Source organism: Alexandromys fortis, unplaced genomic scaffold (assembly GCF_014885135.2).
Source record: "Alexandromys fortis isolate MF-2015 unplaced genomic scaffold, M_Fortis_MF-2015_v1.1 scaffold_152, whole genome shotgun sequence".
NCBI classification, from domain to species: Eukaryota; Metazoa; Chordata; class Mammalia; order Rodentia; family Cricetidae; genus Alexandromys; species Alexandromys fortis.
The window spans coordinates 1167303-1186781 of NW_026068045.1; the positions used below are offsets into that span (position 1 = coordinate 1167303).

Sequence of the window (19479 nt, forward strand, 5' to 3'; positions counted from 1 at the left end):
GAGATGGCTCGGTGGTTAAGAGCACTGCCTGCTCTTCCAGAGGTCCTGAGTTCAATTCCCAGCAACCACATGGTGGCTCACAACCATCTGTAATGAGATCTGGCGCCCTCCTCTGGCATGCGGGCATACACACAGACAGAATGTTGTATACATAATAAATAAATAAATCTTTAAAAAAAAAAAAAGTCTCCAATAAGAGAGACAATAGCAATAACTCTGCTTACAATGTCTCCCAAACTGACATCTGAGGTACTGTGGATGAAGGAAGCTTGTACTAAGCCTGTCACCTGACTGGCATGGGACCTGCATGCTAGTTTGATTGGCCATGCTTTCTATCCTGGCTTTCAATTTTCTTCTTAGGATTCAATTACTGGATTCTGCTTGAAGTCTCCAGTCTTCATATGACGTAATAACAAGACAGGGGTTCTGCCACAGAGCCAGTCAGCGTAGCAAGTCAGCTGTGGACACTCATTTAAGCATTAAGTTACAGGTGTCATCTGGAAGCAATCAGGAATGGGTAAAGAAAGCCACACTGGCTGAGAAGAGCTGTGAAAGTCCCCCAGACCAGCTTCTCGAGCCACTTCCCAGAGAACACCAGTGACCAGCTAACACCAGCTAACAGCCTGCTCCTGTTAGCACCGGGAGCCAGGGGACTTCCCACAGCAAAGCCTAAAAAATTCAACAGTGGACATTTGGAGACAGATATTGTTAGATTTCTGAGGCAGCCTAAAGAGACAGAGGCAGAAAGAAACCAGGCTGACTTTGGCAGAAGAGACTGCTTTTTCAAACAACAATGGGTGAACATTCTCCTGAGGGCAAGGAGGTGTATTCAAAGAGAAAAGGGAACATTTGGAGTATATAGAGGTGGGATTGTGGAATGGAGACATTAAATGCTACCTGCCATTTGCAGTCTCTGTTTCTTGGAACTGTTTGTCCAAACAAGGATGTATGAGCTTCAAAAACTGCCTTGCTCGGCTGCCAGAAAGTTGGTGATGTGTTAGACAATAGCAACGAAAGGAGGAGGGCTGAAGTTTCAACAAAGCTACAGATTTCAGCAAATACTAGGGCAACTGAGAGTTCCTTGCTCAGGGCCTAGCAGAGGCTATTAGCCCCAACCCTAACCCAAACACCAACCCCAACCCTATACCTAAACCCCAACTTGACCCCTAACCCCAATCCTAACCCTAATAGCAGCGGTGTAGGGCCCATGGGTCTACCCCTGCTCCCAGGTTTCATCTTGAGGACAGTTTCCAGTCAGCCAGCTAAACCATCCTGTTTGTTCCTGTGCTCCCTCTGCCGGCCCCCCACCACCACCATTAGCTACAGGGCATTGTTTACTCCACCTTGGGTGTGGTAATTTCCCATCTGCCTGAGGGGTATTCCTTGTGTAGCAGCTAGGTATTTAAGGTTTTCCCTATATTTGAATAAATGGCATTCTGCTGATCTCCTTTCCAATGACCCAGGTCTCTTGTGTGTTCTTTCAATCTCTAGGCCCTTGCCCCCTTGGTCCTTGCCCGGCTCACGTGGCGTCTGGTACAGTGGTGCGCAACCTGTACTGAGAGTAACACAGACTCAGGTGTTACCATTGGAGGCCCCACTGGGATATCAGGAATTACACAGCGGCTGTTCAAGGTGTATTCCTTCAGGAACTATGATGCCCCTTTCTCTCTTTGAACTCGCAGAATATTAGCCATAGTGCTTCCTGTAGGGCTAATCCTGACAGATCCCCAGGCCTGGACTCTGACAAAATTTTATTACCTCTGCTGTATCTAGAAATAATAGGTTTAGATTGTTTTTATCTGACTTCTTTAATAACTCATGCCTTGGCCCTTATAAATAATAAATAAAACAAACAATCCCTGGTCCCATAGCTGGCTTCATTGGAATCTATGGTCAACCACCTCACTCCTGACCCCAAGGATCTGCTTGTCCTTGTCCTCTGAGGTCTAACGATTGGGAACTGCCTAATTCACTGGCTGTCCCAGCACCCACTCCTCCATCAAAGTCAACGACTGAAATGTAACCTAAGTAGACAAATGTGGGACGTAAGACTACCCTGCCCTGGCTCCCTCTTGTGCTTGCTCAATCACTTGTCAGCCCCCACCCACCACCTCCAACAGTCTTGTCTAACATACGGGATTTCCCTGACTCTGGCCACGGTCCCGATGTATTAACCAAAATAATTAGTGTTTATAATAAATGAAAAAGGTATAAGTAAAAAAATAATTGCTAAGTTATGCACAGAATACCATGCTCTGAAAAACACAGATGTTGCAAGGCCGTTCTCCCTGTCACCTCACATCGACGGCCCCCTCCGGCACCAAGGGACATGCACTGGGACTCGAACCCACTCTCGATCACAGGCCAGAAAGAAAGGACTCGTTTGTCTTAATCTGCATGGTTGCCTGTATCTTTCTCGAATGGATTTATTATAGAATGTATGTGAACCATGTGTCTGCTAGTGCCGGGGGAGGTCAGAAGAGGGTGTTGGCTTCCCTGGAGCTGGAGTTACAGATGTTGTGGGTTCTGGTCCTCGGAGAGCAGCAAGTTCTCTTAACTGCTGAGCTATCCACCGGGACTTTACTATCTTTAATTGTACACTTTAGCTGGGTAGGTCCTAGCACTCAGGGGGCAGAGGTAGACCGATCTGTGTGAATCCCGGCTAGACTGGTCTACATGGTGACAGAGGACAACCGGGGCTATAATGAGAGACCTTGTCTCAAATTAATTAACTAATTTACTAATCAATTAAAACAGGCCTTGGAAACACTTCTAAGTACATACATTTAAAGATGTGTTTAGACCCACCGAATGTCTGTTCTGTAAGGCCTCAGCAGTTTGGGGAGTTTGGAGTGCTTCTGGCAAATCTGAATGAGAAATCTTTGTATGGCTGGCTAGATCTAACGACAGTCCTGGGCTTCTCCCGCGAGGATGGCCAGGCCTGCGAGCTTTCCTCTCCTAGCTCTTGTTGGCATCTCGTCACAAACCCTTAATTTTGCTGGGTCACAGAAGCAATTAAACCTCTCCTCTAGATTGTAGACGTGTTGTGCTTTGGGTCCAGGGCCAGATCATCTCACATACTCCAAGCCTCCAAGCCCTACAGCTATCGAACAGAGAAGACGTCATGTTATTTTATTGGTAAGTTAATGCCTGGGACGCCCCTCGCCCGGGAGCCTGGAGCGCCGCTCTGGCTCTTTCTGTCGCACGTGGCAGGGGCAGTGCTCTCACTTCTCCGCGTAGCAGTAGGTTCCGTAGGCCGCCTGCTGGGGCCGGGGGAAACCGAAGCTGCGCACCCCGGGGTCAGGGAGGCCCCCGCAGCGCGGCCGCGGCGTGGTGATGGGAAAGCGAACGCTGCCGTCCGCCAGCCAGCCTCCATCGCACCGATCCAGCCCCGAGAACTTCCAGGCAGCGTAGAGGTGCCCGACCTTGGCTACTACAGCTCCCCGCCGCCGGCACGCCGCGTGGGCTTCAGAGAGCGTCAGTCGCCCGGGCACGAAGAACACCTGGCCTGGGAACGAGAGCGGGTGACCGATTGCCCCAAGCAGCAGGTCTGGAGGGGGACGGGACAACGAAGCTGGGGAAATGGCAGCAGGAGAACCCTGGCAAAGCGGTGCTTGCGGGAGCCCAGAGGAACGCGGTCTGGGACACTCCAACTCTGCCCGCCCAAATTCTCCTTCTCCGCTACGCTCGCCGCACTGGGCTCCGGCCCTAGACCCGCCCCCCACCCGCCCTCCAGGACCCGCCAGAGCACGACACTGAACGCTGGCCAGCCCCCGCCTGGTTTACAGGTCCTGCTTTCACTAGACCGGGCCGAGTCCTGCCTCCTGGCCCAGGCCCGACCACGCCCTTGCTCCAGGATGGAGTCCCCAGACCGGGCACCGCTTGCACGCAGCTGGCTCACCTGCCAGCGCCGAAGTGAAGCAGAAGGCGTCGTAGCGGTCTCGGCTGCGATCGCGGGGCCCGTAGCTGCGGATGCCTGGCCGCCCATGACCGCCACACGGGGCGCGCGCGTTGAGCACAGGGTAGCGCACCGAGCCCTCCAGCAGCCAGCCGGCGTTGCACCAGTCCAGCCCCTCGGTCCACGCTGGCGGAGGAGGGGGCGGGGAGAAGGGAAGTCACCGGCGCAAGCCAAGCTTGCTGGGACCGGTGTGCAGCCCGGGGCGGTCAGTCGGGGCTCCGGTGCTCACCCTGGTACAGTTGACTATAAGTGGCCAGGCGTCCGTCCTGCTCCTCGCACGCCTGTTTCGCCTCGAAGTAATTGAACTGATAGCGGCCCCGGCTGGGTTGGTACGGAAACACCACACCTGGTGGGTGGAGAGCTCGAGTAGGGCAGTTGGGTGCGCAGAGGAGCGCCGGCAGGGGAGGCTGGCATAGCTGAGGTGGCCGGCACAGCTAGGGAACAACAGTGCTGGAACAGAAAAGCTCACCCTCCAGGCGCAGGGTCAGTGCCACGCTCTCGTCCTCGATGCCATTGATGAGCTCGCAGCGGTACCGGCCCTCGTCCTCCAGGCGCACGTTCTTGATGACCAGGGAGGCGTCCAGTCGATGCCCTCTCCGCATGCTGGCCCGCCCTCCCAGGTGCCCGTAGCCTCGGGCGTGCAGTCCATTGGTGATGAGGATTATCGTTTCTCGGAGCTCCCCGGGCTCCACTTTGCTCCAGCGTACCTTGTAGCTGGGAGGCGAGGTGCCCAGGACGCAGGGCAGTGTGGCCGTGGCCCCACGACGAGAGTGAATGACCTCGTGGATGGGGAGCAGAAGGTAGTGGGGACCCGGATGGGGGGCTGAGCAGAGGGGCCACAGTGGCAGGCCTCTTATCCTCCCTGCCCCAAGTGCCCACTCAGACCTAGTCCCCAGAAGCTTTCCTGGGGGCTCACTGGCACCACCCTCACCTCTCCTCACGGATTCTCACTCCCTAGGTGCTTTCAACAGCTGCTCTCTTTAGCCCTCCATCCCCTGAACCCTTTCCCAGTGTCCTGGTTGGGGGCTGGGCTGGGCTAGGCTCTTACCCGAGTTCCCCAGGGCTTGGTGAAAGGTGGTGAATGCCCAGGGGAGAAGGACGCAGCAGAGTGCACGGAGAGGGATCCGACTTGGCATGGCGGTGTCAGCAAACGCCAGTCTGCGAGGCACAAACGACAGACACTCCTCAGTACTGAAGGGAAAATGGGGAGAGGGGCAGAGATGAGGATCAGCTTCCTGCTGAATATGTGGAGGCGTTTGTCCAGGGGAGGTAAGAGGCTGGTGGCGGGTTACCTCAGCCAGGAAACCCTGCCTTAGCATCTCCTCCCGGGTTCCCTCATCCCATCTGCTTCCCAAGCCTGCCTTTGGGATTTGGCTCTCTGAATTCATTTGACAGTGTCGCTTTCTACCCCAGAGTCAAAGTCAGTATGATTCTCCTGCTTGGAAGAGTGGTTCTCCTCGTGCTTCTGTTGTCTTCTTCACACAGTTTCCCGGGCTCGGGCTCCAGCCTGCCTGGCGCTGCTAATGTCTATCCCCCAGTCTGACTCTGCACTGGAGTCCAGGCACAATGGACGTAAGAGGCATCAAAACTGGGCCTTATCTCTGGAAAACCTCCCTTCATTCTCCAGTCTGTCTCGCTGTGAGCATGAAGTCACCAGACACGGAACTTTTTCCTAATGCCCTTATCACTGGCTTAAACTAACTGGGTTGGAGAGCAGGGTACACACACTGGTAGGTCGTGTCCCAAGGGTTTCCGGTTGCAGAACATAACACTGTAAAATTATGAAAACAGTTCCAAGTGCAGTCTGCCTGTGCTGTGGGTCCCTGCCTCCTTTTGTAGTTTCTATTCTTACCACTTTACCAAAAAAAAAAAAAAATGGATTGATGACCCGTTGACTTGTTTTTATTCAGTCACAAATTGGGCTCTTCCATATGTTTATTGCATAACCTTAACTGAGGAACAATGTCAGCCTCAGTGTCCTGAGTAAAGTGGTAATTGTAGCGTGCTACCTGTGGTGGCTAGTCCTCACGGCAACCTGAATGGATTAGAATTGCCTCTGGGCATGACTGTGAGGGCGAATTGAGGGTGAGGCCCACCCTTAGTGTGGGCAGCACCACCCCAGGGGCAGGAGCACCAGACAGAATAAAAGGAAAAACCTGTGAGCCTAAATCAGTCTTTCCTAAAGCTGTTTCTGCTGCATATTTCGTTCACAGCAACAATAAGCATAACTCAGCAGTGAATTAATCAAGGATTTGTAAAAACTTAAACCGTGCCTGGTGGGAAAGAGATCTAGAGAGTAGAGTGGCGCCACGCTGTGTGTGCATTGCTATGACGAGCATTAAATAATTGAGAGGAGAGATGGGAATATTGGCACAGGGTAAAGAAGGCCTCCAAGAGTATCTAAAGCACTGGGCTCCAAAGACCAGTTTGTAGCTGGAGAAACAGATTAATTACATTAAGATGGCTCAGAGGTTGGGAGCACTTCCAGAGGTCCTGAGTTCAATTTCCAGCAACCACATGGTGGCGCACAACCATCTGTAATGAGATCTGGCACCCTCTTCTGGCATGCATGCAGACAGAACACTGTATACATAATAAATAAATCTTAAAAAAAAAAAAAGGAACTTTCCATCAGGTGGTAGTAGTGTACACCTTGCACTAGGGAGGTAGAGGCAGATGAATCTCTGAGTTTGAGGCCAACCTAGTCTACAGAGCAAGTGATAAAATGGCCAGGGCTACCCAGAGAAACCCCATTTCAACACCCTCACAGTCAAAAAAGAAAAAAACTTTCCAATAGGGGCTGGAGATACCTGAGTTTGGTTTCCAGCACCCATGCCAGGCTATTCACGACCGCCTGTAACTCCAGTTCCAGGCGATCTGGCGCCCTCTTCTGGACTCTAGGAATACCTACTTTCATGAGCACACACCCACCCTACCACATACATACACACTAATAATTAAGGAAAAAACAAGAACTTTCCAATAATAAAAATGAAGTGCCATAGTAGCACACCTTTAATCCCAGCACTCAGGAGGCAGAGGCAGGTGGAGTCTAGCCTGGTCTACACAGAGAGTTCTAGGACAGCCAGGCCTACTTAAGAGAGACCTTTCTCAATTAAGACAAAACACTGTGTGGGACAGGAGTTCATATAGGACAACCTGGTAAGTAAAAGTGGCCTTTACTTTTGGAAGCTGGTGAGATGGTTCCATGTGTATAGGCGAGTACCACCAAGCCTGACAACCTGAGTTCAATTCCTAGCAACCCATGTATTTAAAAGAGAGAACTAGCTCCCACAGCTGTCCTCTGATTCCATTCGCACACCCTGGCACAAGCACACCACAACTGAACACAAAATAATAAGATACAATAAAACGTTTCTAAAATAATGGACCAAGTGTGATGTAGGTTAACCCACCATCAGCATACTTGAAGTGCAATCTGATCTAGGCACCTTACTATATACTGTGTGTTTATTCTCTGGAGGTTCAGGGAGGCAAAAATAAAGCCACAGGGGCAGTCCCAGAGCTGCGAAGGGAGAGTTTGTTGGGGTTTGATTCCAGACCTGACAGGCTTGAGCTCTTGGCCACTAGTCTAGAGTTCTGTAGTTAAGAGAAGCCCACATATACCATTTCCACCCCTTGTAGAAAGAAACCAACACAGTGCCTACCTAAAAAGATGACCTCTCCTCAGAGGAAGGGCGAGGTGCTTATCAACTTCCTATCCTGCTGAAGAGGGTGCAGTGGAGGTGCTGTTGAGGATGCAGGGGTTCGAAGCACCGCAACGGCCTCAGGGCATCTGATCTCTGACTCCTTTGACACTTTTCCAGGGCTTGTTTCCTGTGCTCACAGAAGCTGGATGCTAGACTTGTTCCCCAGCTCACACTAAGCAGTGGTGACAGGATCAGTGGCAGGTCAGGATGACGGAGAACAGAGCCGATCACCTAGAAGAGAACAGAGAGCAGGGGTGGGACAGACCACCAGCAAGTACAAGTGTGTTGGTCCAGGCAGGGAGCGGATGAGCCCTAAGTGTGAATCCAGCTCTGTATTTCTATATGGGCCTCATCCGAACAACAAAACTGCCCCTCCCTCCACCAAAGCCCTCACCTGTGCCCTCCGTGCCAGGCTACATGTGGCCTTTCGGAAGAGACTGTCAAAGTGGGAATCAGACTTTCAGAACGTCCAGCTGCTTCAGGGCCCTGACCCTTTCTGTCTGTCTGTCCTTTCCTTTTCTGTTCCCACCCCAAGGAGAACACAATTTCCCATTGTCTCTGTCTTTCCCCTATTGTTGAGTAACAGGGCTCTTTTATTCATCCCTTGGGTAATGGCATGGAAATATCACCAGCTGGGGATATGGGATGTGGGATGCAGGACAGGCTGGCACAAAGCACCGGAAAAAGGCCGGGGTGGGTGGTTAGCTCCGAGCAGAAACTAACATCCAAGGAGGATATAGGAGAAGGCTGAAATGAGGTACCCTCAGAACTCCAAACTCCGGCATTGTCAGGAGAGTATACGTGACGAGAACCACATCCGACATTGTCAGGAGAGTATACGTGATGGGAACCACATCCGACATTGTCAGGAGAGTATACGTGATGGGGGACCACCTCCGGCATTGTCAGGAGAGTATATGTGATGGGGGACCACCTCCAGCATTGTCAGGAGAGTATATGTGATGGGGACCACATCCGACATTGTCAGGAGAGTATACGTGATGGGGGACCACCTCCGGCATTGTCAGGAGAGTATATGTGATGGGGGACCACCTCCAGCATTGTCAGGAGAGTATATGTGATGGGGACCACATCCGACATTGTCAGGAGAGTATACGTGATGGGGGACCACCTCCGGCATTGTCAGGAGAGTATATGTGATGGGGGCCCACCTCCAGCATTGTCAGGAGAGTATACGTGATGGGAACCACATCCGACATTGTCAGGAGAGTATACGTGATGGGGGACCACCTCCGGCATTGTCAGGAGAGTATATGTGATGGGGGACCACCTCCAGCATTGTCAGGAGAGTATATGTGATGGGGACCACATCCGACATTGTCAGGAGAGTATACGTGATGGGGGACCACCTCCGGCATTGTCAGGAGAGTATATGTGATGGGGACCACATCCGACATTGTCAGGAGAGTATACGTGATGGGAACCACATCCGACATTGTCAGGAGAGTATATGTGATGGGGACCACATCCGACATTGTCAGGAGAGTATACGTGATGGGGACCACCTCCGGCATTGTCAGGAGAGTATATGTGATGGGGGACCACCTCCAGCATTGTCAGGAGAGTATACGTGATGGGGGACCACCTCCAGCCTTGTCAGGAGAGTATACGTGATGGGAACCACATCCGACATTGTCAGGAGAGTATACGTGATGGGAACCACATCCGGCATTGTCAGGAGAGTATATGTGATGGGAACCACATCCGACATTGTCAGGAGAGTATACGTGATGGGAACCACATCCGACATTGTCAGGAGAGTATACGTGATGGGAACCACCTCATCTGCTCCTGGGAAGGCACGCGCGACTCTTAGCAAGGTGGAACTGTGGAAGCTCCCTGGTGTTTTTCTTATTACTGTAGCGGTATGAGTGTCGCTTTGGATGTGTGGCAGTGCCCGTCTGTGCGCCCACAGTGCTCTAAAAGGCCAGGAGAGGGCATCACTGTGTGAACCACAACTTGGGTGCTGAGAATGGAACCTTGGTCCTCTGCAAGAGCAACAAGAGCTCTTAACCACTGAACCATCTCTCCAGCTCCTTGGGAAGCTCCTAAAGCTGAGGGCACGTGAATAGGCAGCTTCTCCTTCCTCAGCACAGCATAGTCTTTGTTTAAATATTCAGGAGAACTGGTGAGATGCTCAGTAGGTAAAGGCACTTGCCGCTCAAACCCAGCAGCCTGAATTCAATCAGCAGAATGCGCAGTGAGAAGGTAAAACTGTCTCTCAAAAGTGGTCCTCTGGCCTCCACGCCCAAACTCAACCTGCAGTCCCTCATACACAATAAAAACAACAAAAACTTAAAATTCTGAAGAGGCCAAGTATGGTGGTTCACATCTTTAACGCCAGCACTTGAAATGCTGAGGCAGAAGAATTGCCATGAGTTTGAGACCAGCCTGGGTCATAGAGTGAAATCTTCCTTGAAAACAAATAAAAGGGTCAGAGAGAGGCCTAGAGAGGCTGAGAGCACTGGCTGCTCTTCCAGAGGACCTGGGTTCTATTCCCAGCACACACACGGCTCACAACTGTAACTCCAGGCCCAAGGGATCTGACACCCTCTTCTGCCCACTATAAGCACCAGGCACACATATGATGCATGAACACACATACAAGAAGACACCCACACATATGAAATAATATTATATATATAATTTCCTAAGAGGGAATCTCTGGGGCAGAAATTTACTTCCGCTCCAGTTTTCCTGATCTGCCCTCCTGGTGAAGTCTACTCCCACAGAGTTACAGTTCATGTATAGTCTTACAGAGCTGAGGTGTATACCTGGAGTGGTTCTTACCTGTGTACAGACAGGTTCCCGTTGAATTCAGATTAAGACCAAGACTCCTGGCTTCTACCAACACAGAGGACCTGCCCCCCACGACAGTTATTTAAAAGTCTTTTTCAAATTGCTTCTCCTTTTTTCTCAGATTTTATTATTTTTAGCTGGGAGTGGTGGCGCATGCCTTTAATCCCAGCACTCAAGGCAGAAGCAGGTGGTTCTCTGGAGTTTGAAGCCAATCTGGTTTACGTAGAAAGTTCCAGAACAGATAAGGTTACATATAGAGACCCTGTCTCAGAATGAAATAAAAGATATTAGTTATTATTTAGTCATGCATGTATCTGTGTACAGGTAAGGACAGGTGAGCAGCTGAGGAGGCTGGAAGTGTCAGGTCCGACGGGACAAGAGATAAGCAATGTGAGCTCCCCGATGTGGGTACTGGGAACTGAACTCAGGCTCTCTGCATAAACAGTTCAGGCTCCCAGCCACAGCGCCATCTCTCTAGACCCTTCAGATGGCTTCTTAGCCAACCGCACCTGGTAGCTTCAAGGTCTTAGTGTTGTCTACTTTTAGAACAGAGCCCAGACGGGTAGAGATGAGAAAGACTATACTGCCCACCAAAGCTGATTTACAAATTAAACTTTTCCACCTTTTTGTTGTTTGGTGTTTGAGACAGGATCTCACTGTGTACATTTGGCTGGCCTGGAACTTGATGTGTAGAGCAGGTTGGCCTTGAACTCACAGAGATCTGCCTGCCTCTGCCTCCCCTGTGCTGGGTTTAAGGGCGTTCGACAGCACACCCAGCCTCCCCCCACTTCGTCACCTTAAATGTATGTGGGTGTTTTACTCGCATGTTTCTGTGATCCACGTATGTGTCTGCTGCCTGCACAGGTTAGAAGAGGGCGTCAGACCCCCTGGAACTGGGTTTTGGTACTCGAACCCGGGTCCTCTGGAAGAGCAGCCAGTGCTCTGGACCACTGAGCCATCCCTCCGGCCCTCCAGTTTCTCTGCTAACACTTCTCCTCTCCTGGTCTCCCTAAGCCTGATGAGTTCCCAGAATATCGTTTGGGAAAACCTGACAAGAGGCCCAGCCGGTAACACACTCCTCAGGGCCAAGCTGACCACCCTTTTCTAAGCCGCCACACCTCCCACCCCCAATCCTACTGCTAAGCCCTACTCCTCCTGGGACCTAGCCATCCCTCCCTAGTGAGGAAACAACTAGCCCGCTGTCTCAGGGTTCAGGACAGCCCGATCCTGTGCATCTGATTGGCTTCCTCCCAAGGCAAACAGAGGAGAGAAGCCAGTCTAGCGCCACCCGGGAGGGGCTTCTCCTCCCCGAGGGAGCCGCTGGCGCTGGCGCTGGCTCCTCTCCTCTAGTTGTGCACTGAGATTCTCCAGCATGAAAGGGCTGAGCGTGGCCTCTCGGAACTACTACTGCAGAAGGAGGCCTCTAAGGAAGACTGAGGAAAGAGCACCTGCTGGTTGTGTGTTCAAGGGTACTTGCAGCTCAGTGCCCTGGGCCCCGGGAAGAGGAAGCAGGTGAGTGCTCCGACTTAGCTTATATTTCTGTCCGCAGCTTCCAACTTGGTGGCCTTGGTCAAGTCAAACTTGGTCCCAGTTTACCACCAGGGGTGTGTGTGACTGGCAGGATCCCCTCCACTTCTCTAGGTGGCTAGATCTTGCCACATTAAGGGGTGAGCCTGAGAAAGAGCCCTGAGGCATCTGGCTTCCTCTCAAGGCAATGAACTGGTTAGAGGGCTCAAATAAGAAAGAAAGGAGTGGGGGGCACACTACGTTGGAGAGATTTGAAACCACTGGTCTGCACCAGCAACACCTTTTCAGAGGAAAGGAAGGAGGGAGGGAAAGAGAGAGGAGGGCAAAAGATGGCACACCCAGACCTCAGCCTCCACTTCCTAGGTAGCCGCTACTGCCCTGGCAGGAGACTGCACCTCCTCTCATTGCCCTGCCAGCCAGAAGGCCTGGCAGGGGTGCAGCAACCTTTCCACTCTGCTCCCTTGAACAGGAGTCCCCCGAATACCTGCTCAGAACCTAGAGCTCCCTGACATGGGGCTCCTTCCTACCCCAACCTACCAGAGGCCCAAGAGATCCAGAAGTTCTTCTCAGGGTCATTTAATGACTGAATTTTGATTATGAAGAATCACGTCAGGCACAATCTGCTTGCAACACTCAGACCACTGCTGTGTTAAGTGAGCCATTGAACCAATCTTTTCTCCAGCTGTCCCTACAGTTCAATTGAATTTCTTGATCCTTCGTTCTGTTAGACCACCCTGTTCTCCTGGGCCTTAAAACTAACTGTTTCTGTAGCTCCTCAGCATTAACCTCCAAACCCTCCTGGTGCAGTCTCCCGAGTAACCCAGCTGTAGACTTGAGACACGACACCCGGATTTGTCATCCAGGACCTTGCTATCTTACCTGTCTGTTGGTGCACACTCCCAAATTCACATGGGTCGGTTTTAAACCCAGGCCAGATGGAATGGCTGGAAGAAGAAAGGACTCCCCATTTTGTTTCTTCTTTCTCTGCACTCTGTTGAAGAGGAAAATCCACCTCAGTGAAGGGGTTTGTTTATTTCAGTACCGTGATTGGCAGACATAGTAGGTGTGATGGCTTTTCTTGGTTGTCACTTGATTACATGTGGAATTAACTAAAACACAAACAGTTGAGTACACCTGTGAGATTTTTCTTGATTGGATCATCTAAAGTGAGAAGATCTGCTGTCATTCCTAGGGTGTCCCCTGACAAGTCTGCAGTGCCCATGAGTCCTAAAGGGGCGCAGAGATGAGCCACTCTGGAGACAGTTTCAGGGAACAGCATCTGCTTCACTGCATGTGAGCAGCTACTTATATAATGGTGAGCGCTTTACCTCAGATTGGACAATGAACGCTCATATCATCAGGGTCTCTGTGGGAAAGAAGAGAGATCACCCAGGAAGAGTGAGGAGACAAGGTGGGAGAGAAAGAGCAAACCTGTGGAAGTGGGGATAGAGTTGATTCCAGGTGTATTTGGTTTGAATAAGAATGGTCCCCAGAGGCTCATATATTTGAATGCTTAGTCATCAGGGAGTGGCACTACTTGAGAAGGATTGGGAGGTGTGACCTTGTTGGAGTAGGTGGCCCTGTTGGAGGAAGTTGACAGACCAGACTCTATTTTAGGATGAGAAGCCATCTTGTTACAAGATCAAAAGAAGTTCATTACTGTTTTCTGTAAAAACTTAAATTTGATCATGTCTTGATCTTTTTTTTTTTTTTTTTTTGAATTTGACAGTTCCAAATCGTACATCCTGAGCTCCACCCTGATAAGATCAGATGTTCTGCCAAGTTCCCACATAAACCAGAAACTCTTGGAAATCCCTGGCCTTACAGTTTGGGGACTATAAAAAACCCTATTCCTCCTGTGTTTGGGGTTATTCTCTCAAACCCCATCTTGGGGAGATAACCCATCAGAAAATAAAGCTTGCTTAACTTAACCAAAAATTAGAGTCAATGGCCTTTACTCTCATTTGATGGGATTTGAGGTTTCAGAAGCTCAGTGGATCTGTCTTCCTGCAGATCTGGATGTAGAACTCTCAGCTTCTTCTCCAATACCATGTCTGCCCATGTACTACTGCACTCTCTAAATGGACTGAACCTCTAAAACTGTAAGCAGCCCCAGTTAAATGCTTTCTTTTATAGGAGTTGTCATGGTCATGATGTCTCCTCACAGCAACAGAAACCCTGCTGGTAGCAGGGACTGGGTGATTGCTGTGACAGGCCTGACCATGCTGTTTGTTGGTGGAATGCAGACTGAGATTTTGGATTAGGAAAGCAGCTGAACAGTTCAAGCGGGATTTAATGGGTCATACTAGTAGGAGCAAGGAAGATAGTGGGGCTGAAAACAATGTTGATTATGGCGGTTCCGCTCAAGAGGTTTCAGAGGAGAATAATATTAGTAAGTGACCTAGAATATTCTTGTGTTTGGTGAAGAATGTGGCTGCTTTTTCCCTTGTCCAAAAAAATTTGCCTGAGGCTTTGGGCTGCTTAAGTTTTGGACTACTGGCGTTGGCAGAGGAGACTTCAAGATAGCTTAGTACTGACTCTATCATGAGGTTGTTAGTAACCATTTTTTATACAGATCTATAGCATAGTGACTAAGACACAGGGTGATATTGACTAGTTTCACTGCCAGGAATGCAACACCATTGTGAGCTAGCAGAAGGCTATAGGACATCAAAGGAAGGTGATGGAGAGAAGAGAGGACTGACATACAGAACTGGATCCAGCCTAGGGTGAAAGACAGAAAGAGCCACTGCAGCCAGGGCTTCTCCATGGCATCTGAAAGGTCTTTTTATAGCTGTATCAGGAACAAATGGAGCTGTTGTAGGTGAGGGTCATTCCGAGGGCTTTGTGGAATATCCTGTTTGGGTCTAGAGGAGGTTTAGAAAGTAAAACACTTAACAGACAAAGAGAAAACATGAGTATGGAGATAAGGAGAGAGGAGAAACCCAGCAGAGGGCTAGAGAGATAGGGAACAAAAGCCCATATGTAGGAAGAGACTAATGCTGAAATTTTTGTCTGATCCTGTGTCTTTGGTCCAGTTAGTCCCCTTCTCAGGGGTGACCTGAGCTGCATCAGGGATTTGGGGGCACCAATCTTACTTAACAAATCTGACAAAAAGTGTGTTGTACCAGGGACAGAAGTTAGAATGTCTCACAGGAGGGTTAGAATAAAGCATACAGATGGCAAAGGTCCAGAACATAAGACAGCCATTTGACAACAGTGTGTATTCTTGTGGTACACTATGCAAGGGAGGCAATCTCTGTAATATATAAAATATAAGCCAAGCAGTGGTGGCGCACTCCATTAATCCCAGCACTTGGGAGGCAGAGGCAGGTAGATCTTTGTGAGTTTGAGGCCAACCTGGTCTACAAGAGCTAGTTCCAGGACAGGCTCCAAAGCTACAGAGAAACCTTATCTTAAAACAAAAACAAAAACAAACAAACAAACAAAAACCCCACTGGGCTGGAGAGATGGCTCAGAGGTTAAGAGAACTGATTGTTTTCCAGAGGTCCTGAGTTCAATTCCCAGCAACCACATGGTGACTCAGAACCATCTGTAATGAAATCTGTTGCCCTCTTTTGGCCTGCAGGAATACATGCAGACAGAACACTATACATAATAAATAAATCTTTAAAAAAAAAAAAAAGAAGCTGGCATTTCTCTCTGTAGACTGGAGACAACCCAAGTCCTCATTTAAAACACTTCATTAAAAAAAAATAAGATAGACTGTTAGTACTAATGTCATTTTTATTGAGTATATAGTTAAGAAAGCAGGACAGTTGTACCCTTAGTGGAAGAAAAGAACAGGCAAGAAAACCATCCCAGGAATCTTTGGCAGGCTTTGTCAAAGGTGTTAGGAAGACTGAACGACGGAACTCTGGTGCATGGTCCAGCCAGTTGTATGAATGCATTTCCTCTACTAAACAATCACACCAGTTGGGTGGTAGGCTTATGAACAAGGTTCTTTTGTATGTAGACCCACATGTGTCAGTCTAGGAGACACTGAGGATGAGTAATTTTCTTCTCTGTTGTTAGAGACACTTAGGGTGTGGGTGCAGACTCTAAGATCCTCCACTGGGCTGTAAGAGACACGAGCAATTCAGCTTCTGTATAGATGAAGAAATTTACATGGTTCTTCCCCCATGCATCCTTGTCCTGTAATGAGGTGAGCATGCAACTTACTCCATCCAGATAGCAAAGAGCGGGATGGGTGTTCCTGAGGGACGGCCATGCTGTGCTGCCCCGCCTTTTCTAGAGAATCCCTAATGCAGGGGAAGAAACCTGCCCGATTTTAACTCAGACCTCCAGTGAGCCTGGACCCCTGCTCTCATCTCGGAGACCTCTTCAGAGAACCACTTGTTTGCATTTTGCTTTCAGAGGTCTGGGGAGAATAGGGTCATGGAATTTATTTGGCATTGAAGAATGGGTTCAACCTAGCAGACTGAGGTGAGGGTGCCTACAACTGACTATTCTTAGTTGCCAAGTGGTGAGCTCCAGACTCAATCATCTGGAAGATGGAACTCTGGGTGTGGCTGTGGGGGCTGTCTTAATCTGAGAGATCTGTGTACAGGGAAAGGGGACTGAGAAGCAGATTTCATCAGCCTTGCTTTCCAATTGTGGTTGCCATATGATCAGCTGCTTCAGGCTCCTGCTTGCCCACCACGCCATATTTTATCCTTTGGGACTGGAATGGTGAGACAAAATAACGTATACTAGATAAATGTGTGTGTTTATTAAAGTTGCTCACAGGTTGCGGTTCTACTGTTCCAACAATGGCTGTCTCCTGATGGGAAGTCCAAGAATCCAGTTCTTTGGTCCATGAAGCTGGATGACCCAGCTGCTCTTCAGTGAAGGAATGAACTTGCCAGTAAGAGCAGGAGCAAACAGGAGAAAACCAAGAGCTCCCTTCTTCCACGTCCCTATGTGGGCTGGCACCAGAAAGTTGGTTCAGACTTAAGGAGGGTCTTTCTACCTTAAATCCCACCTCAAATGATCCATTCAAGGAAAATCCCTCACAGGTGTACCCAGAACCTTGGGTTTTAGTTAATTCTAGATGGTCAAGCTGACAGCCAAGAACAGCCACCCCACCCTCCAAGCTTGTCTCTGTGAATGAATTATGTTTGTACTTAGCATGACTACAAACATAGCTCTGATCATGAGAGAATTTATCACTTATAAGGCAGCTGACCACTAGCTTTCGTCTCAGTCATCTATAGTAACTCTCATGAAATTAGAATTTTATAATCTGTTAAAATTTTTGACCTAGCCGGGCGATGGTGGCGCACGCCTTTAATCACAGCACTAGGGAGGCAGAGGCAGGCGGATCTCTGTGAGTTCGAGGCCAGCCTGGTCTACAGAGCTAGTTCCAGGACAGGCTCCAAAGCCACAGAGAAACCCTGTCTCGAAAAACCAAAAAAAAAAAAAAAATTTTTGACCTATAAGTGGATGGGCAGGGGATAGATGGGAGTTGAGTGGGGAGGAAACAGGAGAAGAGGAGGGAGGGATACTGTGGTTGGTATGTAAAAATAAATGAAAAAATTTAATTACTAAAAAAATTTCATTTTGTTTTTTGTTTTTTCAAGACAGGGTTTCTCTGTGTAGCCCCGGCTGTCCTGGAACTGACTGTTTACCAGGCTGGCCTCAAACTCACAAAAATCCACCTGCCTCTGCCTCATAAGTGCTAAGATTAAAGGCATGCACCATCACCACTGCCTGCCTAAAGTTACAATTTTTGAATTGAGGTTCTTTTAGTATCAAGTAAATTTTGAACCTCATTTCCTAGTCCTCTTAAGGTGTGTTTTATAAAATATTATAGCATTTTAAAATATATATTGAGGTGCAATCCTAATTAGTTTTAATCATAAGATCCTGGAGTCAGATATTGGGGTAAGAGCTGAAAGCTCAGAGAAGAAGCAACCATGATCACCTTTTACCTCTCCAACTCCTTAGACCAAAAAGGGCCAAGTACCAGTCTCTGCCTGCTTTATCACTTCCTGTCTGTACAGACCTTTAGACCTCTACGGTTAACTAGTGGCTAGCTCATCCTCTGATCTCCAGGCAAGTTTTATTTGTCAGAACACAAACAAATATCACAACATTTCCCACTTTTTGTCTAAAATAAAAAAGCAAAGGTTATAACTAGTACAGAAAAACTATATACAATAAGTATAACTATATATAATATATACAGTCAAGAATTACATTAACAATGTCCAGTTCATTAATATTTGACAAGTTTATAGAAAATACTCCATGATCTATCCTAAGTGTTGAGGAGTCCAAAGTGTTTTACATGATTTATTTTTTATCCTTACAGTACCAATCCAAAACTACCTTCTGAGTCTCTCAGTCTTACACACTTTACACTCGTTAGTGAGTTTCTTTTCTGAATCTATTAACAGGAAAAACTATAACCATCTGGTCTTCAACTCCATCAGAGACCTGAGAAGAGAATAAGATTACCTGAGTAAACAGGAAGTGCAAACAAGTAACTTCCAAAAACTGTCAGAAATGACAAAGAACTGACTGCCTGGGCAGTCACCCAGGGTTCCTCTGCAACACTGGGCCATCCATCTTTGGCCTACAGGCCTAGGCTATCTGACAGACTTTCTGTGAAGCAGGATATTCTGAAAGGCTATCCTACCTTGTCTTGGCAAAGTTTGGTACTCACTTTCTTTTGCTTCCTGCTTGTCCAATTAGGACAGCATACTGCCAGAAGTTTAGGTGAGATACTTTCTTGCCCAGTGGCTTACTTTAGCCATAGATAAAGTAAACTCCTGTGGAGTTTCTTCTTTGATGCGTATTATCTTCTCTTCAGTAGATTGGTGCAGGAGCAGACAAGCCTCATTGTCATTTTAAAAAAAAAGAACCTTATATAACTATAACATCTTAAATGCCATATTTTGTAGATCTCTGATGTGTTTAAAGACCTCCTGCCTATCTAAAATATATTTCTGTTTGACCTTGAAAACATACTTTACACGACTACAAGTTCAAATGTAATCAGTGACTAACACTAGCCTGTCTTCCTATATTATCCTAAATAGTCTGTAATAATAACTTTTTTCAGCTTTCCTGGCTTTGTCTTTATTTGCTTTTTTATTCATTTTTTAGGACAAAGTTTCATCTCATCATATAAAAATTCACTCTTATTCAAAAGATTTTAAGCCTTTTTTCCAAAAATACAACCTTATAATTTTATATTTGTTAACATTTTTCTTAAACCTATTTATTGTTTCTTTTTATTTTCTTAAACCAGAGTTGAATCCAAATTACACATATAGCATGTTGTAGCAAATTAAGATCACCTATACATAGACTTTTAATTATTAACCTTTTTGTTGCAAGCTTTAGGTTAACTTTTTCCCTGGTTGGAAATTTTTTTCAGTTTATTTAAACCATCACCAGTGGACACACAGATCCTGAGAGGAAGGAAGTATATTTTTCAGCAAGAGTTCCAAAGAT

At 48.2% G+C, this 19479-nt stretch overlaps 1 protein-coding gene across 1 annotated transcript; it reads right to left on the minus strand.

The window, feature by feature from the left end:
* Window positions 1-3224: 3224 nt before the first annotated feature.
* On the minus strand, window positions 3225-5094 carry Hapln2 (hyaluronan and proteoglycan link protein 2). The gene is made up of 5 exons (XM_050118760.1): window positions 5007-5094; window positions 4428-4781; window positions 4188-4304; window positions 3902-4084; window positions 3225-3508 (listed from the first exon to the last, which is right to left on the minus strand). Exons 1-5 carry the CDS (start codon window positions 5092-5094, stop codon window positions 3225-3227), a joined length of 1026 nt encoding a protein of 341 aa, XP_049974717.1.
* Window positions 5095-19479: the final 14385 nt, after the last annotated feature.

What these genes read in the sequence shown, in the direction of transcription:
- Hapln2 (XM_050118760.1), bottom strand. Translation starts at nt 5,094, where the DNA reads ATGCCAAGTCGGATCCCTCTCCGTGCACTCTGCTGCGTCCTTCTCCCC. An exon ending in TTATAGTCAACTGTACCAGG is followed by an intron (nt 4,085 to 4,187) that starts GTGAGCACCGGA and finishes CTCCTCCGCCAG; the next exon opens with CGTGGACCGAGGGGCTGGAC. An exon ending in CTTCACTTCGGCGCTGGCAG is followed by an intron (nt 3,509 to 3,901) that starts GTGAGCCAGCTG and finishes TCTCGTTCCCAG; the next exon opens with GCCAGGTGTTCTTCGTGCCC.